The sequence below is a fragment of the Lepidothrix coronata genome, unplaced genomic scaffold (genome assembly GCF_001604755.1).
Source record: "Lepidothrix coronata isolate B3197 unplaced genomic scaffold, Lepidothrix_coronata-1.0 Scaffold13, whole genome shotgun sequence".
Taxonomy (NCBI): domain Eukaryota; kingdom Metazoa; phylum Chordata; class Aves; order Passeriformes; family Pipridae; genus Lepidothrix; species Lepidothrix coronata.
In genome coordinates, this window is record NW_016690193.1 from 1,863,321 (window position 1) to 1,884,581 (window position 21,261).

The window sequence follows — 21,261 nt, forward strand, 5'->3', positions numbered from 1 at the left end:
TAAGCCATGTTTCCATATGAAAATGAAGACATTTCAGATGACTCCTAGGTATACACAGTAAAATTGAATGAGCAAGGAGGACTTCCAATAAATAAAGAAACTTAGTATTTTGGGCTAGGTGGCTGCTTTAATGTCAGGCACAACAGTCCTGTCAGTCAACTTTCCTAATGTCTAGCTGAATTGGGACCTGGACAAAAACTAGTGGGTCTTGGCCAGGTGAGATGGATTTAATGCTGTTTTGATAGGAAGTCTGTTCATTGAGGAAGTTTCTAAAGCTACGTGGGAGCTTCAGCTGCTCCTGAATATCCTGAGTTTAGTTGCTGAATCTATGGATATTTCCATTTCTCTCTGCGTTTGGATGATAATACTTTTCTGTGTCATGGATGCACACCATGCTGAAGGTGTCCATGCCTTTGTCACCTCTGATTGGAGTAGTGTGATGCTCTTTGCTGGAAGTGCCTCTCCAGGTCCACTTGCAGACTTCAGTGATCAGTTATCTGTTTCTAGGTGACATCTTGCTGATATAATTTGTGTGTATGCATGGTAAAAACCTGTGGCTTGGATCATTCCCATCTTATATTTTCCTTTTTTTATGTTTTATTCTAATGACAAATTACCTGGGGCATTAAAGTTGGCAATCTCTATATTGGGGAATTGTCTTTGATGTGTAATGAAGGTTTTGATTTCTGAATTGGGCTGCTCATGCAGCTAAGCCAGAATCTTTGACCATCGTGGCTTTCCATAATAGTAAGTTGTTCATTGAGGCTTCTAACAGAATGGGTTGTGCATGAGGAGCTCTGATTTGGGGGTTGGTAGATGGTACGTTTTCTTGTTGATGTCAATACTGTTAGAGGACCTAGATGGTATGTAACTTTACATATGTTTTCCACAGACATCGGCAGGAATATTTACTAAACAGCAGAACAGCTAATACACTCTTTCTCCTTTTTGACAGTCTGTGGGTTACGGCAGAATAGATCGGTCAAGTCAATGGCAAAATCGTCATCGTTGCGAATAGTTGGCGGATTGTCTTCTGCAGAGACTGGGGACTGGCCATGGCAAGCTAGTTTGCAGTACAACAACATCCATCGCTGTGGTGCAACACTCATCAGCAACACGTGGCTTGTATCTGCAGCTCACTGCTTCAGAGAGTAAGTTCCCGTCTTAGAATCTGTAGCAGAATGTGCCCCTTGTGTATCAAGTTATGTGGCTTTCCAGATTTGCACCACACCCCTGACTCTTTCCCAAAGGAACAATTTTGAAGGAGAAAAGTCAGGATTAAGCAGACCCATCACTTGAATATTTCAATGAGAAATTAAAGACTGATTTGGAACAGAACTGGTAATTGTATGGGTGGAAATCAGTAGTCACTTGGCATATTGAGCAAAGAAGAGCAGAAAAGGTAATGTGACTGAAATGGTGGAGGATTTGTTTCCTGTTGCATTACATATTTCTTAAAGGTGCTCCTTCATGTTACATGAGGTTTCTGCCACTGCAAGCTACTACCAGTAGTTATCATCCCATCTTCCTACCCCTCCATTCAACCATGCAAGCCCAGCATTTCTTTGTTTAAAGCATGGCAATTGTGAAGCCACAGGACATTGTAAGATGGAACAGCTGATGGAACAGATTATCAATGTGCAAAAACAGTAACAGAGAGGAAGAGTTTCGTAGCAGAAGAGCTTTTTGATTTGATGAACACCCTGTGGCCACACAACGGTTAGATCAGGGTCAAGGAGCAGGAGAGGAGTACAAGACTGTGGTTGGGGAGGGAACACAGGATTGCCCTCTTCTACCAGCAGCCCGCAGTTCCGTGGGAGACACTGTTATGGAAAGTGATGGAAGCCATCAGAATCTAGTAGGGAACCAGCTTGAAGGAGCTTTACAATAAAGGTGCCCAACAAACTTAGTCCCAAACACATATACTTACAGCAAAATACTTACAGCACTCTTACTTTTTTCAGCATGACTCACCCTCAGAAGTGGACTGCTACTTTTGGAGCTCTTTTGAAGCCACCAAGCTTGAAGCGATCAGTCAAGACTATTATTATTCATGAAAAGTACCTCTACCCAGAACATGACTATGACATTGCACTTGTGCAGCTCTCTAAACGAGTCGAGTTTACAAGCAGCATACACCGTGTCTGTCTGCCTGAGCCATCTCAGACTTTTCCCTACAATATTTACGCTGTCATAACAGGCTGGGGAGCACTTACCAATGATGGTGAGTCCTGAGTCTGCCAGGTGACCTGCATGGTATGTAACCAGTGGCTCTGATCTGCTACTGAATTGACATAACTTCTGTAGCCATATGTTATATGGCAACAAGCCTAATGCTTTGTCTATAAGCAATAGGTTTGTTTAATCATAAGCACCACTTTCTTGTTCTAAAGCTAGAGTGGACAAAGGCAGAGCTACAATCCACTGAGGCAGAAAACAGGAAGAAGGCTGTTCTGTTTTCCCAGCCTTTCCATTTCATATTGTAAATTCATAAGACATGTAGTCCAGCCATGCATGTATTTATATAGAACCTAAAAAATTATTTTCCCAGCACTAGTTGGAAGTTACAGATAACTCTGTGGGCTTTCAGGTAAATGTGCAGATTGAGCTGCAACTTACCCAAGCTCACGCCCTTACCAGGTCACACTAAGAATAGATTTAGCAATGGAAAAAAGATGTCTTCACTTCATATCATCTGCCCAAATTGCTAGGTAATTTGTGTTCTGTGGTACTATATGGAATATGTAAAAAATATATGTCTTTACACTTAAAGCACTATGTACTATGCAATCATTACTTCTGTCTTAATGATATGGTTCCCAAATGATTCTATGTACATTTTCCTTAAGGGCCTAAACCTAGACAGATTAACAACCAAAACCTCCACAGTAAACCAAGCCAGGCTGGTCCTCCATCAGAGAATATTAAACACTCTTCCTGTACCTTAACTACTGCAAAGTAATTCTGTTGATAAATATCCAAACTGTATTTTCTCTTAGGTCCAGCTCCAAATGCTCTTCAAGAAGCAACAGTGAAACTTATTGACTCAAATACTTGCAACAGGAAAGAAGTGTATGATGGGGACATAACACCCAGGATGTTGTGTGCAGGATATTTGGAAGGAGGAGTAGATGCTTGTCAGGTAATTGTAGCTGAAAATTAGAATGGAAAACTATTTCAATCCTGGCTGCAGTATCTGGTTGACCAAATCTTAATTGACTGAAATTAAATTCTGAGCTGGAATTAAATTCTCACTGAAATTAAATTCTGGACTGGAGCACATCATAATAGATCTATTATGAAGTGATCTTTGGTAACGCACTTGACTCAGTGCAAGGAAAACTGTCTGAAACAAAGATAACTATAAGGAAGCTAGGTGTAAGAGAATGGGAAGGAAATGTGTGGTGCAGGTTTGCAAATGTTGCAAGGAAATGCTTATGTTCAAAGAAAAATATTTCCACAATGATCACTTTTAAAAACATAATTTCTATATACGTTATTTTCAAAGATTGTCTCTTAAGTGCTGGTTCAAAACAGGCCCTTTCCTGAATCCCAGTCCTACAGACCTTTGCCCAAAGAAAAGCTCCCTGTAGCATAAGTCTGGGGAGCTCATTCCTCTGTTCCTGTCTGGCTCAGCATTGAAGACACCAATGCAGAAGGGTGCACCTACTGTTCATTTCAGTAAATCATTTTAGTGGAAGTTGGGGATTTGGTCTGTTGTATGAGGATTGCCTTGCAGCCTGTAAGGTTTCTAGTTTATCTATTATTAGCATGTCACATTATTGACAGTATCTGAATTCAACCTTTGAAAGAGGTTAACATCTTAAGGAGACCAAGCTCCTGATTAAAGCTCCAAGCAAAAAGGAGATCCAAGCTCCTTTTTGAAATGTTATTGCTGCATGTGACTAAAACAATTTAAGAATAGCAGTTACTGTTAAAAAAAAAAATAGTTCCTGCTGGCTTAAATTGCAGTCTATATTTGTGTTTCCCTACTTTGTTTGAGGAAGAAGAAAACACAGGTGCGAAGCAGTGTTTCACAAAACAGAAAAGAAGCTTTTTTGTTTTTTTTTTACTGTGAAACTATGGAGACAGAGGTCAGGAGGTCCCATGGCAAATAGGAAAATGCCACAGACTTCTGATTCAAGTTTCAGAAACAGCCTAGCTCCTGCACAAATGGCAGCTCTTGAAATACTGCTTGCTTACTTCTCTTATTGGATAGGCCCTTCTGTCTATGGAGAGAATTATGTTTTCTCGTCTGATTAATTAAATATTTTTCCCCCTCCTCTTTCTCTAGGGGGACTCTGGGGGACCACTGGTTACTCCAGACTCTAGACTGATGTGGTACCTCGTGGGAATAGTGAGCTGGGGAGATGAATGTGCCAAACCAAACAAACCTGGAGTTTACACACGGGTGACTTATTTCCGTGACTGGATTACCTCAAAAACGGGCATCTAATTCAAAAGTAAAAAATAGATTTAACTACACAGACTACGTGTAACTCATATTTATCTGTAATTCTGAAAAGTTTTTTTTTAGTATATATATTCCTATATAGTTTTGGTTGAAGCAACCTTAGCCCACAGCAAGCGCTATCTTTGCTGTCAGAGATCCTATCCCCTTCTGAATTCATGTTAAACATACGAGATTGTCTGCCTCATCTTTGAGCCGTGAAACTTTATCACTTGCCAGAAATTATGAACTGACATCATTAAACTGACTTTTAAGCAATACCAATTTACTTGCTTTTTAAATGCAAACATTTTCCATAGGAAAAAAAAAAGAAATTTTTCTTCAGCCATGGCCGAAGTCTGCAGCTGAACCTTCTTCCTCCAGTGAAGCAAATGCTGTCACAGCTGTGTTTTTAGCAAAGTGAATCCTTGATTATTAGTCTTGTTAGAGACTATCATCTGCACCAACTCCAGCTGAGACCCCGGATGCTCACCCTGCTTGGTGGCCTTGGTAACTAACAGCGGATCAGCAGGACTGAGGGTATGTCCTAGCTAAGGAAAAGTAGGATTTCTGTGCTTGCAGTGGATAGGAAGGGAAAAGAGAAAATCTTGATGTTCTTATTTCACAGCACATTTTTAACAGGAAATTTTTATGTGGATTCTGTAAAGTTCAAGTTACTTGAAGGTATTATGGTGGAAGTACTTCATCACAATGCTGTGCTGCTACCTCTGTACCTGTTGTCTTCTAGATCTACCCTGTTCAACACCCAATTTGCTTAAGATGCAGAAACATAAGCTCCACCCAAATTGGTAAAAAAAGTGTGTCCTCATGAACAATCTCCCCAGAAAGAAACAGGGCATTTAAATTTGTGTTAATGGAGAAACAAATATTCACCACAAACTGGAAACTACCTTTTTTATTCAAGAAACAGCACACTTTTCCAAGGGCATGCCAGCCAGTGGAAACCATCTCACTGCAATGAAAGCAGTCTTGCTTCACTGATGAATTCAGCTCTGCCATGAATGAATATGATCTTGAATATGAATATGTCTTATGAGGATGAAGAGTAATTTCATATGAAATAACAGTCCTGATAAGAACTTCAGAGTAAACACAATCCTTATACACCGACTAAGCACTTTTCCTACCTCTGTGCATGACCTCTCATGGATTGCTTGTGGAAGAGGGTCCTCTAAAGCCCAGGTCTTCAGTATGAGGATCCAAAATGTCACTCCAGTACTGTCATCTGCAGTCTTTGAATGGCCACTGGACTGCTCAGGCTGTGAATGCAGGACTCACAAGAGTCTGTATGAGACATGAATGAAACTGCAAGTCCCACAGCTGCACCTACTACAGCTGAAAATTTCACTGAATCATCCTGCCTCCCCTGCTGTTCAGGACTGGATTTCTCCTCATTCTTCCTACTGTGCAAGCTCTCCAATAATCAGCATCCTTGGGAATGAGATGTTTGGCATTTCTTGAAAACTCACACCCTGAATTACAAGTCTACATATGGATGGAAAAGCCTATGTTTAAGCCTTGGTGGTGGAGGAAGAGGTTGTCTTATTGCTGAGCTCCTTCCAGTCTTTCTGTATATCTTTTGAATTTCGGTAAAAGACAAAATGCCTTATCTCAGAAAGAAATCTACTGAAGGTTTTAGATTGGTTTTGCTTTTGAAACAGTAGTACCTTTATTCTGATTTTCCATGTCATTATAAAATGAAAAGGATCTTGGAACAGTTAGGGGGATAGTTAGATGCAGCACTTTCATTTCCTTAAGTTATTGATGAAGTTTGTAATTTATGCACTTTTGAGTTGCTGCTATTTTTCAACCAAGAATTTACTCTAGGCCGGGTTCAGTTACAAAATAGAAAATTCATTGAGTTTTGAATTAGGTCACCTGAAAACACTGTTTTCTTCTAGTGTTCAAGTCCCTTTTTTTGAAAGCATCCTTTGGAAAGAAACTTATGTCTAGTTTTTTGTGCCTCTTATTGCTTTGAAAGTGAAAATCATGACAAGTGCCCTTCCTTACAATAAACTCGTGAATTGAGATAGAAGGTATGCAGTTCACTTTCATCGATAGCTGGGGCTCTGTTTTGCACTTAAATCTATCTTTTTGCATAGCAAATGAAGGGGCAACAATAAGGAGGTGAGGCCCAGACTAGACACAGCCCCGAGAAACTGGTTCCTACCTCACACTGCAAGTGATGTGTATATGCAATACCTTTAAAATGAGAAAGGCAGCCTTTATTTCAGATTTTCTCGCAAGAGGCTAAACAGCCAAGAGGTGTGTGGGAGAATGTCTACCTTACTCAGGGCCCTGAGCCAGCCAGATGCACTTTTCATAAACTTTTAGCAAACTGTCTGGCCTAGGTTTGTCTTATACTCCGTGTCAGTGTTTTATTTATGATGACTCTGTTTGTTTTCCGCCCTACAATAAAACAAAGAGAATATTGTGTGATTAAAGAAAAGATTTTTCTTATTGTCAATGTTTAGATTTATCAAGGATTTAGACAATATAGAAGCAATGTTTCATAACATTAAATGTATTTAAAAACAACTCATCCTTTTCTGTCCTTTTGTTTTTGCTTGATAATAATCAAGCTAAATTTGAATATGACACAAAATAGACTAATCTTCCTTATTTTATATAAAATTATTCTAGAACTGCAGCTCTCTGTTCATTTCCTGTACTAGGAGTGGTTTTGTTTTTAACAGTGGTTGGAGCTTCGCAGACGTTTCAGCAAAGACAAGGTGGGACATTTGCTTCTCTAAAATACTCAGAGGTGAATTTCAGTTAAGATAGCGCTATGCAAATTTGAGAATGGATCTGAAGCTTCATCCAAGAATTCACCAGCTTGCTTCTGCCCTTCGAAAAACCCCTTACCTTTGTGATATTGCATTCCTGGGAACTTCTTGTGGGGAGCTCTATGCAGCTGGTACCAATTCTCTTGAGATTTCTTAGGTAGATTTAAAGCACCAAAAAATGTGTTCCAAGCTTCTGTTTATTCAAATTGAGTTGTTTGAGGCTTACTCAATCCTACTTTTCAGCTTGGAGCAGAAGTAGGAAAGAAAGGTCTGATTGCACAAGGCCTAGTCATGTGATCAGGTCTAGTTGAATGACATCAACCTGCTATTGGGATGCCTTATGTAAGTAAAGCTTGTAGAAACTTCAATTCTGTATCTGCTGTTCCTGTTAACAAATTAGAAGAGTTGAGAGCCAAAAGCCATTATTTAACCCAATGAATGTTTATCGGGCAACTTTCAGCCTGTGTTAGAGATGCACAGGCATGGAAAAGCTGGCTCTTGCTTTTGGAAATACATTCAAGCACATCTCAATGTGAAATCAGCTTATGTAATTGGTGCCCTTGTTTATCTGGATTTATCAACATTATTAACATGGTTTCTAGGAAGGTGTCACTTGCTAGAGCAGCTTTAAGTGGCAAGATCCTTTGGCCCACCCCACTGGGAAGCTGGAGTCCTTTTAAATATGCCATCAAAACACTCCCACACTGCATGTTGTGCCAAAAAGAGGAGACAAAGCCTTGCCAGGCAGCACCTTGCTCCTTCAAGAGCTGATGGCAAGCCATAGCCTATGGCAGGATGTTTGGAAACCCATTGAAGGATGTTGATTTAGATTTATGGTAATTTCTGAACTGGCCTATATGCTAAACTGAAATATGTTTGCCTTAGTATTTTCAAATAACACATTTTTAGGTAAAAAAATTACAAGAGTTTTGTTTTCTAATTTGCTTATTAACTATATTGAGCAGGGAAACTAATGCATCTCCCCCCTCCAAATCCCCACTTTGGGGTCCACATGAAAAACGTGACAGCTCACATGGAAGTCAAGAAATTAAAAGGCTAAAAAAAAAAAAAAAATCAGTGTCTTGGATTTTCCCACCAGATGGAAAGGAGATTTACAGCTATTTCAGCTTCAGCTCCTTTTGAAAATACTGACTCTAAAGATGTATTCGATACCTGCACGCAGAATGAATCTACAGTGGATCTACAGTGGTGCACATAAACTGAAGTTACAGAGATCTGGGACACGAGTAGGCTTGAGTCTGGAGCTGGTGGTTTTCTCCTGGCCACAGCCACATTGTGCTCATTGCTTCAGTAAGTCAGTAAACTGAGAGCACTGTTTCCTACCTTTTGCCACTATCAAACATGGAGCAGAGATTCCCTTTAATTTATTTAGTGAGATTTACTGAGATTTTAATGCTATATGTATTTTTTTAAAAAGAAGGCTAAGCGGAAAAAGAAAAGTCAAAGGACTCCAGATGTTTCCAATTTTGCAGTCTTGTTTTGATTTGGTATCATCAACCTAGAGGGTTCCTGAGTACACCATCTAATTGATGCATTTGGAAACGAGTTTCTTTGGCTTCTGGGGTAAGCAGAATCTGTCTGCTTTTATTTGGCAATTTATCTTAGAATGCCCATATTCATGGTTAGTCTTTGCTTTGTTACTGTTAAACAGTTAGGCAAGAATTAACTGGATGTTGTTTCTCCACTTAGGCAAAAGGCTTGTCAGTATTTGCTATGACTATGCAAAATCTGTTTCACGTCAGATGACTATCTGGAAATGGACTGTTATCTTAAAAAACGTAATGACCTCGACAGAAAGATGGTAGGTAGAAGATTTTTTTTTTATTATTATTTTTCAGAACACATTTGATGGGTAAGATCATGAAAATAAGACTGGTTAGTTTAACCTTAAAAGAAAAAAAATTAACAGGTTCATTTTTAGGAAAGAAAACAAAAAAAATTAAAGGCAAAAATCACTGACAGGACTGAAAATTAGCCAAGTGACAAAAAACCACGAAGCTGACAATTTTTTTGCTGTCTTTAAACTCTCCTTCATTTTCCACCCCAAACCCATGGGCACAGGGACTCCTGGTAATTCTGTTCATTAGATACATGCACTCTTTTAAATTACTATATTGAAATAATGGAATTAATTCTTGTATTTTCGATTTTTTATATATTATGTGAAAAAGCTACAAAGCAAATATCAGCCTTAGTATCAATTCCTGTACTGGTAAGGATTACATTCGACATCCTTAACGGCTTTCTCCCTTTATCCCGTCTCTCAGACCGGCATTTCAGACTTCTAGTGGCCTCTAGTGGTTCTTTGAAATTTGCCCACATCTTCTCCAACTATTTCTGCTTGTCAAAAAAGCAGTGTAGTAAAGTATTTGCGTAGCCTAAATTTGTACGAGCACTGTGTTGTCCAGATGCTCTTAGTCTTTGTTACCAATTGAGTACAAAGGCTCTGTGTGTTGTTGGACTGAGGTGTAAATCTTGAGGGTTGCTAGAACTCTATTAGAGAGAGGTAAATGCCAGAATAATGCTCTACATACTCACAAAAAAGAAGAAAACTTGGGTCTTCTTGCCCTTAGAAGTTCCCTAAACCCCTAGATACAGATGAAGAAAAAAGATAAAGCTTGTGGGGGATTTTTTGTTTGTTTGATTTTGTGTGTGTGTGTGTTTGTTTTGTTTTTTTTTTCCTTGTGTACTGTAGGATCCAGGTAGTTGGTTGGTTTGGTTGTGGTTTGCTTTTTTTCCTGAAGTTATAAATATTTTAAAATACAAGGTGACTATTCTGTATACACTGCATGAAAGGACACTTTTCAGTGCATGAATCCCTATTCTAGATAAGATGTGTTAATGGTATCAAGAACGATTTAAACTCCTCTCACCTATCCCAATGATCAGGGGTGACAGAAGGGAAGTCAGGGTTTAAGGTGAAGGGAAATTAAACTGCAAGATGGGAAGGTGGGCAGTGCTGCGATCTTAATAAGAGTTTGAGAAAATATTAACAGGAGATGATGTTGGATTTATAGGAGTGGTGCTGAGTTTGTGGTGGTAGCAGCACGATGACTGTGGCAGCTTGCTCTCTCCTGGTTGATTGCCACCAAAAAACCAAGGGAAAATGTTTCCACAAGCCTACACACCATATTGGCACAGGATGTACTTTGGGTTTGACTACTTTTTGCCAAACCTCCTGTTTGGCTTTGGATACTCCCTAGAAATTCCCAGTTTGGCTCCTGATACCCTTTGAATGAAACTTTGCCCATTTTTGTGTTAGGTGACACCATGCTGGTGCTCCCCTGTAAGATGCCGAGGGAGGTACCTCAAGAGCAGGGCCCAGAAGCGCTCTTCGTGGTATAAAGTGGTACGCTTGCACCAAAACGGGATTTATTTACTTTATTTATTTTTCTAATTTACTTTTAGCAACACGACGCCTTACTTCTTGGGCAGAAAACAGTGTTTTTTTAATAGCTTCTACGCCCCCACTTGGGCGCTTCCTAAGCAGCGGCTCGCTGCCGCCATGTCTCGCCGGACGCGCCTCCTCGGAGCGGGCGGGGCGGCCCCGGCCCGGCCCCTCATGTCGGCGCAGGCGGGGAAGCGCCGCGGCACCGGCGCCGCCGCTTCCCACCCCTTTCCTGCCTCTTCCCCCGCCGCCGCCGGCCGCGCTCGGGCCTGGATCTCCGCGCTCGGCCGCCGCGGGGTGAGGGCGGGCGGCGCCGGGGCCGCGCCGAGGCGGGTGGCGGGGCCGTGGCCGTGGCGCGTCCGGGGTGGTCCGGCGGGGCGGGTGGCGGTGCCCAGCGCCGCAGGAGCGCCCCGAGAGCCGGGGCGTCGAGTAGGGGCTGCAGCCGCCAGGCTCTGCTGGGACCCGGGTCGGGTTGGTTTCGGGATAGCCGGTGGACTCTGTCTGGGTTTCCCGCTGCAGATCCGAGGTGTCAGTGTGCCCCCATTGGCCCAGCTGGGCAATAGCTGTGGGTCTGAGCGTCCTTTCTTACGTTCCCTCTCTCTCTTCTCCGCCGACTGAACAGGGAGCCTGCATCGTCTGGGATCGACCGCTGGAAACCCTGGGTAGGTGGGATGAGTCCAGGCCTCCCTGCCATCCCAGCGTGCTGAACAACAAGTAGTTACCACTGCTTCAACCTGCACTGATTGGAGGTAAGGAACACTGTGAAACCAGCATACCACTACAGCTCCTGTGCCTTCGCTGCTCTTCAGAGCATCTTAGCCCTTCTTGGTAACATGTAGCTTCTCAGTTTGTCCCTGGGTTATGTGACACAAGCAGCTGAGGCTTAAAAAAATTAATTACGCAGTTAAATACAAGCCTGGCATTAAAACTGATAGCGTTGGCTTTTAGCAGGAAATAGACAAGTGTATAAAGGTTGAACCTCTGGTAAGAATTAGGACATAATGTTAGAATGGCTTTTTTACATGCATTTATTTGAAACAGATTCAATGCTGGTTAAACAAGAATGAGAAATACAACTTGGATGCGGGAATACATTAACCAGAGTTTGTCCTAGAGTCACTTGACTATAGTATCATTAAGTCCTCCTTGTCAAAGGATCTGTTTTGCTGTACTTGATGGATACACTGGCAGCATCTCAGTGCTGTAACTGGGAGTGCAGGAGGAGAATAGGGAATTAAGAAATGTATTAAGACAAGTCTATGAGATATAGGTGGTGAAGGTTCTCTTGTTGGTTGATTGCACAGCCTAATTGTTTACAAAAGACTGTTTGGGAGAGCTTGTGCATTGAGATGGCAGTCAGCAACCACACCTGAGAAAGCTGAGAGTTTTTGTTCAGGGGTGGATCACCTTCCCCACCCTAGTACCACGCTCATTTTGTGTTGGATAGTCCCAGACTGTCAATGCTGTTTGTGGAGCAGGATTGTGGAGGAGCAGAACAGCTCTAGGACTGTTTTTCTACTCTTTTACAAAATGATGCTGGCTTGCTTTGAAGGGAATTTCCAGTCTTGTGTCCCAGGCAGTGACTGAAATGAAGGCTTTTTTTTAAGCAGGGACTGAAGCCTTTGACTGTAAGATGTGGTGTGTTGCACTCTGGCTTGAGATCTAGGTCCTAGGATGGTCTAGTAACAAGGGCATTGCTTGTCTTCAGCCCTTGTGTGGGGGCACGGGAGCTGCACTGAGTGGCTAGTGGTGTAGATTGTGATGGAGGTGCCTCATGTCGATTGTCTTGTGTGCCAGCTTACATGCAGGAGTTACTGTCCACTCTGTGGAAGAGCTTAGCTTATGAGATTTGTGGCCTGTGTCCAATGTAACTGTCTTGCTGTGCTACTTCAGTGTTTTTCAGGAGATAGGGTTGTCAGCTGTGTCTGGTTTCCAAGGCAGTTTGTAGGGAATTGAAATAAGCTGTGTGACCTGGAACCTCAGTTGTGTCCGAGGGTACACATCGGATCTGTTTTGCTCATCCTGCATTTGATGTCAGTCACCTACCAGGTTCAGGAAGCACCAGTTCCCAGCCTGCATAACTAAGAAACAAGCTGCCCAGGGTAGTTTATTCCTAGTCCTGGTGCTTAGTTATCACCAATTTAGCAATGAAAAAGTCCTTGCTAGTGGCTGAAGGCCTCAATAGCACAAATTATGTTTTTTTCTTAAAATGCTATTGAATTGTTTAACTGCCTGTCTTAGTTAAATGTTGCATTAGTTCAGATCTTTGGGTGTTGATTTCTTCTGTTAGCTAAAACAGTAACTTGTTTTATAAGGATTTTCAATTAGCATGGAAATAATGCAGCATAAATACCTATTTCTTGTAATTTGGCAATTTCCTATCTTCAGAAAAACCCACTGATCAGGTAGATGCATGTTAATCAGCTTCAAGCTGTTAATATAAAATGAAGTTGCACTTTCAGTAAATCTAACTGTAGCAAATACAAGAAATAAGTCTTGCATTTCCTCAGTGGTGAAATTAATATATCTGTTTGTATTTTGAAAGCATTTATCAAAGATTTAGGGTGCTCATCTTCTGACTCCTGTGTGTTTTCGCTGCCTAGGTGCTGTGGTGTTCTACAGGCTTCCTAATGTTCAAAATCATTCCTATGTAACATCACTTACGTGCTTTTCAGTTCTTTTAGTGAAGAACTGAGTGGGGAGGGGGTGCCAACTGTGAAATTGCATCTGATGTAACCAGTTGATTTCTTTTTGTAAACCTTCCAGTGTAAACGAGTCACATTGCATCATGGCAGCAGACTCTATGGAAATTGATGATGCTTTGTACAGGTAAGAATATCTAATTTTTAAGCATTCCTCCTGACTTTTCAGGAACACTCATGTTTGCATGCAGTAATGTTGAAGACAAGGCTTGAAAACACTCTCTACTGCCAGTTAGTTAAAGGTGTGGATACTTGTGCTGCTGTGTCCCACCTTTTCTAATGCAAAAACCCCAAAATGTTCAGCCAGTGAAACAGAACCCGCCTCTTGCTAAGTGGTGGGAACTGGTTGAAGATGCAATCTACCTTTCTTAAAATTGTTCCTTTATTGGGCTCATAACAGGTGTTTTCTGACCATTATTAGTATTTGACCAGTAAAAAGCATAGGTAAATATTATGGAGTTGTACAGAGTTTCAGTAGTAGCAATGATATTTACTTTTTGGAAAACAGGAATAATACTTCTCCTGTTTATAATATGGATTTCTTTCTGCCTGTAGCTTGTTTCTTCTTTGACAAAGTACATATTCCTCTCTTTCTTGTTCTCCATCTTCTTTCACTACCTTCTTTTTGCCTTTTCTACATTATGTAGTTTATCTCCTTCATAATTTCATTAATTCCTCAGTTTTTGCCATGCTTCTTGGTCCTCATAAACATCATCAGTATCTGTCTTATCCTCTGGACTTCAGAGTATTGGATTTTGAGGAACTTTTTTGTAGTTTTTTTTTTTTAAGTTATTTATTTTGTTATTAGTTTTATTTTAATTTGTTAACTGGGAGTGTCTTGAGATACTTTGCATGGCAATAGTTCAGAGAATCTCTACTGGAACAAATGGCATCCCTGGAAGTGTGATGGGATGAAAAGCTTCTTTGTGTATTAAAAAAAAATTAAAAAATACTTGTATGCTGAACAAATTAAGCTTCTCTTTAATTTAGTGGAGTGATTCTGGTGGTGTAAGTATCACTACGCTTTTTGGCAGTAGTCTCATGAAAGTCATGCTTTTCCTTGGTAAAAAAGGTGGTGTTTCGAATGGTTTAATTGTATAGTTGGAAGCTAGGAGTCTTTCAGAGTTCAGCTGTGGCACTCTCTACTTTGAAGTTTTCTGTTAACAAATTCTTTTGCTTGCTTGCTTGTGTCTTCAATAGTTAATTGCACAAAACTATTATCCTGAAGAAGTTTCGCACTGATTTAAAATGAAAAGTTCTATATATTCTCTAAAGCCTAGAACTGACAAGCTCTGTACTAAGTGCATTTCACTACATGGATTGTGAGTGCAAGTATTATGTTTGATCTGCATTTATTTCCTGAAGCACTGTAGAGTTCAGATACACATTTTATGTCCTCAGTTGTGCGTTGGATGGAGGGTTGGTAAAGAGAACTGTGTGTGTGTGTCACTAATGATGCACACTCACCTGCAGAACTTGCTATTGCAGATTAGAGACTTGTTAGGATAATAGAATAACTGAAAACATTTGAACTTTTTTTTTTTATTATTAGGATTTCTCAGCTTGCTTTAATATGCTCCTAACTTTGTTTTATTGTGTTTTGATCTGAATTTATCTTTGCTGCAGTCGTCAGAGATATGTTCTTGGAGACACAGCAATGCAGAAGATGGCTCAGTCCCATGTATTCCTGAGTGGTATAGGTGGTCTTGGTGTGGAGATTGGTAAGTTAGATAGCATTTATTTAAGGAGACACAAGTGTACGTAAATAGACTATCACAGAATACTTGTAAACTTAATTTTAAATATAATAAACATGTCTGAAGTATCTGGGTGAATTTATATGTGCATGATGCATATAACTAACGTAGCAGATGCAGGAAAGATCCTGGACTTAAGTTTTCATTTTACTAGAACAACATTTCAAATTTTGCTTTAAAATGTGCTTCCATGGGCCAGATTGCTTTACCCAAAACCTTGTGTCTTGGGTGAAGGTTTACGGTGGATAATCCAAGTTTTTCCATTAGGCATAAGTATCAATGAATGTAATACAGAACAGCTGTAGCCCAAATTATCCTCGGGTAGGAAATGGGAGGGTGGGAGGTAGGAGAACAGTACAGTTTGGTGATAAATACTGTCCTGGTGCAAGAAACTCCTTAACAATTTCCCTTACCTCTTTATGAACAAGACGTGTTTTGGCTGGTTTGTACCTGGGGTGTTATCTCTTCAGTTGGCTGTAATGGTTCTCTGCACCAGATGCCAGAACAGTCATGGGTTTTGCAGTTTATTGGCATTAGTATCTCTGTAGTCACACAGTTGTGGGATGAACAGCTGACAAATGACAAATGTAGAGAGCTTGTTTAACCTTGCACATATTATTTTGCTTTCAGTGGTGCTGTAGAATGCTTGAGCCAAATGTAAAAGAGAAAAAAAAGTTAAGTTATGAAGTTCTTAACAATGATGTACATGTTATTGTCCACCTACATAACTATCCAGCTACAGATTTGCAAGAAACCTGCAACAGTCCCTAACTCTGTTTTTGTTTTGTTTCAGCCAAAAATATCATTCTGGCTGGGGTAAAGGTATGTAAAACAGTTCTGTTGTTAGATCTTCTTGGGTGAGCATGAGAAAAAGGCACAACACTAGCTAGTTAATCTTAGGTTTCTGAATCTGTTCTTCAGTCGAAGGATTGCAAAACATTTGAGAACCTGGGAGTGGAAACTTTCAATAATCTGTATGTTCTAGTGATGTGGTCAGATTCTCACGTTAATGTTCCCTGGATTCTGAAATAACTCGTAGAATATTTTATCCAGCTGCTGATCAGATATTGAATACTTTTGTACAAAGTGGCTTCTCCTAAATAGTGTGATATTAACTCAAAAGCCAAGCTATTCAAAATACGTTATCCTATTTTGTCATCCATCAGAATCCTTTTGTGTAGTCGTTAGAATGGTTGAGTGTTTTAATCTAACATCTGCTCATGTGCTGCTGGGATTAATTTTATTAGAGAAACCTTTTAAAATGCTTTCTTCCAGTAGAAAAAAAACTTATGAGTCCGTTAATTTACAGATCACAATTGCCTCGTATCACAGTCTGGCAAAAATCATCTTTGATATTTAAATGCTGTCATCACAGCAAACTGTGAGGGAAATGCTTAATGAAGTGCATATTGGATATATGTTTCTGCCTCTCAAACAGTAAGAATTTTCTTGGGAAAGAGGTTGGAAGAGCTTGTTTGTATACATGCTACAACTAAATCTTCTGTACTGCTGGTCCTCCAGCATTTTATGTAGAGCTTAATCCATCTTTTTGGGTGCTGTGACCATGTACACTTCCAGTAAATGCTTTTTGCTGAACTTTCTTAGGCTCTTACAGTTCATGACACCAAGCACTGCTCTAAATGGGATTTGGGGATCAACTTCTTCATCCACGAAGATGATGTTACCAATCAAAGGAACAGGTTGGTGAAGTCTTTGGAGTGAGGGAGGACTGAACTTGACTAGGAGTAACAGTTTCATCAATGTCAAAAGTAACATTTCATTATCCAAGAGCTACTAATACATATCAAATACCTGTTAAACCCTTAGCCTGGAGTCGCTGGCTTCGAGTACAGTGCCCAGGTAGATATTAGAGGAAGTCTAGATTGGGACTGAGGTTCTGAGTCACACATCTCACTTCTTGTTATTGTGAGCTTGTAATGTGAATTTAATGGTGGGGGCCACTGTACATTTCTTCCTTGGACTTTCTCAGACACTCGTACAAGACTATACAACAGTCGTGACATCAGACCATCAGTGAGTCCTGCTGTATATTGGGCAGAGCTGTTTTTCTCATACCTGCTAGGAATTTGAGTGTGATTAAGAGGGACTCTTGTAGGGCATGTGTGGGATGAAATTCTGTATTGAAAATGTATTTTGTAGTTATATAAAAAATTTGAAAATTGCTGTTCTTTCAGGGCTGAGGCCACACTTCATCATATTGCAGAACTCAATCCATATGTCCATGTAGCAGCATCAACTGTGCCACTAGATGAAACCACAGATCTGTCTTTTCTGAAGCAGTACCAGGTATGTCAGTCTTAAAGCAGTTGTATGTGTATTTGGCTCAGAGCAAGCGACTTGGGGTTTTTTTTTATGGAAGTAAATAAAATAAGAAACTTTAAAGTACATACTAAGGGGATTATAAAGAAAGAAGTAGGTCTTGTATTTATACCAGTGAAAGTGTTGTGCTTGTTTTTTTCCAAGGCTGAAGCAGCGATTTTGTGTTCCTAGCACTTTCTAATGACACTTATTATTGAATTTACTATGACAATAAATAGCTAAGTGGGGTTGTCATACCATTTTTTTTTGTTTGAAGTTGAAACTGTGACCTTCTTTTGCAGCTGCATAGCACAGATGCTCTACATATATTCTGTGTGCTGTATTCCAGGCAGTAGAAACTCAGGCTGTATAATAGGAAAGATCATTTATGTATGTATGTACCTAAAGAAATGCAAGCACCTCTGTGGTGGAGTGAGGATGTTTGCAGTTGGCCAGTCACTTATCTCTTGCCTGTGTGCAGGAGAACCGTGGGGAGCCTTTGCAGTGTGGCTGGCATTTATACACAAGCATACCAAGTTTCTGAATGTCCCAGCTACAATAAGCCGTGTATAACCGGGACCCAATACTATCCTAGATGTTAAAAGAATGCTTGCAGAAATTGTATGTCTGCAATTCTATGAGCGCCAGTACTTGAAGCTTATGTAGACTTCTTGGTGTGCACTGATGAGTATCATTTGTGTCTGTTTTGTTAGCTTTAATCTTAAAATTAAGATCTGCATTTTCGCTGAGATTATCCATAATTGTTTTGGTAAATGTTCTAATTAAGTTTTGAGTTTCACAGCTGCAGTAAAAAAAAAGAGAGAATTTGCTGTTCCTGCTCTTACTCATTTTGTTTTCAGAACTTGTGAAGCAGTAACCAGACTGTTCAAATGAGAGAACTTCCTCAAGACTGCTGTCTCTGCTATGTGTGGGGGATAGGAGTCAGGACACCTGAGTAACTTACTCTTAGTACTACTTTTTCCATAGCCTGAAGATATTGATTGCTTTCAGTGTCATAGATGTATTTCTGTTCTTGTTCACAGTGTGTCATATTGACTGAAGTAAGTCTGTTGCTGCAGAAGAAGATTAATGACTTCTGTCATGCTCAGCAGCCACCTATTAAGGTAATAGAAAAAATGAAGGATGTGAATAATCTGTACAGTGAGCATTCTGAACCTCCAACATGTTCTTTCCAGAAATGAGGTTTATATTCTATGCAGATGGCATGTTGATGGAGCAGTAGAAGTTTTGGAAATATGATGCTGCTACTCTGTACATGTGTCTGGTATTATCTGGATACCACTACAGATAACAATAGCTTGGTTCTTAATTGAAAAAAAATATAGTGTTAAAGAAATAGTTTTCACTGTTAACTCACAATTGTTTTGAAAGACTGTGCTGAGACTGAAGAATGTGCTGAAATTGAATGTAACAGTAGTAGAAATGGCAGTATTTCACTGTAGTGGTGTGATTCCTGTTTTTTGTGTGTGGGTTCAGAAATGCTTGTGCAAGGTCAAAGTCTGTTGTGAATGCTGTGCTACGTAGTCAGTGGCCTGAGTACACATGACAGGTTTCCACCATAGAAGTTAAACCTGCTAGCCTTCATCAAGATTCAGTGTGAGGCATCATTCCTTTGGCTTGTGCTGTTCTGGGGATACTAATGATTTTTACTTTCTCTTGAAGTTTATCAGTGCAGATGTATATGGAGTATGTTCACGTTTGTTTTGTGACTTTGGTGATGAATTTGAAGTGCTGGATACAACAGGAGAAGAGCCAAAGGAGATCTTCATTTCAAATATAACACAGGTAAGGGAAGAAAGTTGTTGTGCTGCTTTACTTTTCTTTGGCTGTTTGAAAAAGCAGTTTAAAATTGGCAGTATATCAAAGGCAAACAAAGTTACTTCATTCTTGTGTCTCAATCAAAACCATGTTAACGTTGTAGAGCATACTGATGCCTCCTGGTTGTTACTCCCAATGTAACATCACAGTATTGAATCCTTTATTGTTTAATTAGAGAGAGAGAAAGAGAAAGAAATGAGATGTAGAGAGAAGAGGACATAATTTAGGTGGGATTAGGATAAATCTTCTAAGGAAGCCCTGAAATAGGCATGAAAAGACCTCTTTTTATAAGAAACTGTGGCACATACAATCTTTTGTGATCTACTGAGGCTGTGTATCCTGTATGCTGATGTCCAGCTTTGTAAGCTTCCTAACTTTCAAGAATGAGTTTGGGGTGTCCTTTTTAAGGAGATCAGACAGAAAGGAAGCATGGAGTAATAAGGACCATTCACAAGACTTTATTTCTTAGTGCCTGTTAAAATTTCTCTGTACATGTAGTGTACTTTTGGTTTGGAAAACAGATATAAATGTGCTGCTATTTCAGAACAGAACAATGAATTTGGTATGAAATAACAAATGGAGTTCGCAAATGTGCTGAGACCTGTAAACAGTGAAAATAAGAAAGTTTGTGTTATAGAAACACTTAAATTGAAAGTAGTAGGACTGGAAATGTTGTCATAGGTAACTCTCTTACTACGACAGAAATGAGGTGTAAAAAGTATTAGTTTGCAGTTTCAGTAGTCAAAAAGGTATGTGCATACAATAAAACATGACCCCTTTGCACAAGATGCTTTCCTCCTTGTTAATTTTGCCATTTTTTATTTCAGTCAAATCCTGGTATTGTCACTTGCCTTGAAAATCATCCACACAGACTTGAAACAGGACAGTTCTTAACCTTTCGGGAAGTTAATGGAATGTCATGCTTAAATGGATCTACACACCAAATAACAGGTAAACTTGCTGACTCATTTGGTAGGTATTTATTTTTTGGCCTGGTTTAGCTCACTGTAATGTTAGTTACTGTAGCCAGAGGAGTGCTGGATTATGCAGACCTCCAGTGAGCTTTCATAAAAAAAATTGTATTTTGGTACAAAGCTCTTTCTAGTGTTATCTTGACTCCATTTCCATTTAGTAAAGTCTTTCCAAACTCAGGAGTTAACTCTTGCCACTTAAGGAGCCAATGGAAATGCTTAGCCAGTGGACTCTAGTTGGCAGCTTCTGAGCTTTCGTCATTAGTTGGCTGATGAAACTGGTTTGGTTTTTGGAGGGTCCTATAATACCTGTGTTTCTGTCATGGTTTTGGGTGCCACTTTGTATGTCGCTGTTTGCCTTGTAGGTTTTTTTGGGTGACAGTTTTAAGTGTACAGCAATGCATTGACATGGCTCTCATTCTAAGCATGCTTTTGAAATTATTTTCATTATTTGTGTCTACTCTGCTTTGTTNTCTTAACACCTTGTTTCTGTGTGGAGTCCCTTGGCACATGCATATTCAGAACCTCTCTGGAGGGCCAAGACTCTGCTTTGTTCTGCTTGTAGTGTGCACGTCTCAAGGCATACTACTTGGTTCCTTTTGGATGGCGGGGAATTTTGCAGTTTCCAGATCTCAATGCCTGTTTGTTTGGAGGAGAAGAGAGAGCAAGTGGTTGGGGGTTGGTTGGTTGTTTTTAACTATTTTGTGGTCTGAGGCAAAAAACAATACCCTTGGAACATGTGGTTGAATCTGTTTTCTCTGGACCCATGTGTTTTTGCTAGTGCTGATGCTGTGGCCAGTTTCTTCTTCTTAATCATGGCCTAGCTTTTGTTTTCAGTTTTGCTGGTGTTAATGGATTAACACTTTTTGTGTCTTTTTGTCTGAACCATGCCTCTCATGTATGAGGGGGAAGATGTGACAAAATAGTCCAGCTGCCCTTTTTGATTTCCTGTTTTTCTCATCACAGGGCTAAAATCCTACTCTGAGCAGTATTCTGGACACTGCTGT

General features: G+C 40.1%; 2 protein-coding genes across 2 annotated transcripts in view; both read left to right on the forward strand.

The window, feature by feature from the left end:
* The window catches only part of LOC108492939 (transmembrane protease serine 11E-like), a 39,883-nt gene extending 35,427 nt beyond the window's left edge, over positions 1–4,456 (forward strand). The window contains exons 7-10 of the mRNA XM_017805797.1: positions 956–1,151; positions 1,965–2,224; positions 3,000–3,142; positions 4,295–4,456. Coding sequence (XP_017661286.1) covers positions 956–1,151; positions 1,965–2,224; positions 3,000–3,142; positions 4,295–4,456 — 761 coding nt within the window. The remainder of the gene's footprint in view (positions 1–955; positions 1,152–1,964; positions 2,225–2,999; positions 3,143–4,294) is intronic.
* A 6,401-nt stretch (positions 4,457–10,857) lies between these two features.
* The window catches only part of UBA6 (ubiquitin like modifier activating enzyme 6), a 29,773-nt gene continuing 19,369 nt past the window's right edge, over positions 10,858–21,261 (forward strand). Inside the window, exons 1-10 of the mRNA XM_017805870.1 lie at positions 10,858–10,963; positions 11,289–11,415; positions 13,433–13,495; positions 14,995–15,089; positions 15,919–15,947; positions 16,731–16,825; positions 17,321–17,432; positions 18,488–18,568; positions 19,128–19,250; positions 20,111–20,234. Of these exons, the coding sequence (XP_017661359.1) occupies positions 13,455–13,495; positions 14,995–15,089; positions 15,919–15,947; positions 16,731–16,825; positions 17,321–17,432; positions 18,488–18,568; positions 19,128–19,250; positions 20,111–20,234 (700 nt within the window). The 5' untranslated portion in view covers positions 10,858–10,963; positions 11,289–11,415; positions 13,433–13,454. The remainder of the gene's footprint in view (positions 10,964–11,288; positions 11,416–13,432; positions 13,496–14,994; positions 15,090–15,918; positions 15,948–16,730; positions 16,826–17,320; positions 17,433–18,487; positions 18,569–19,127; positions 19,251–20,110; positions 20,235–21,261) is intronic.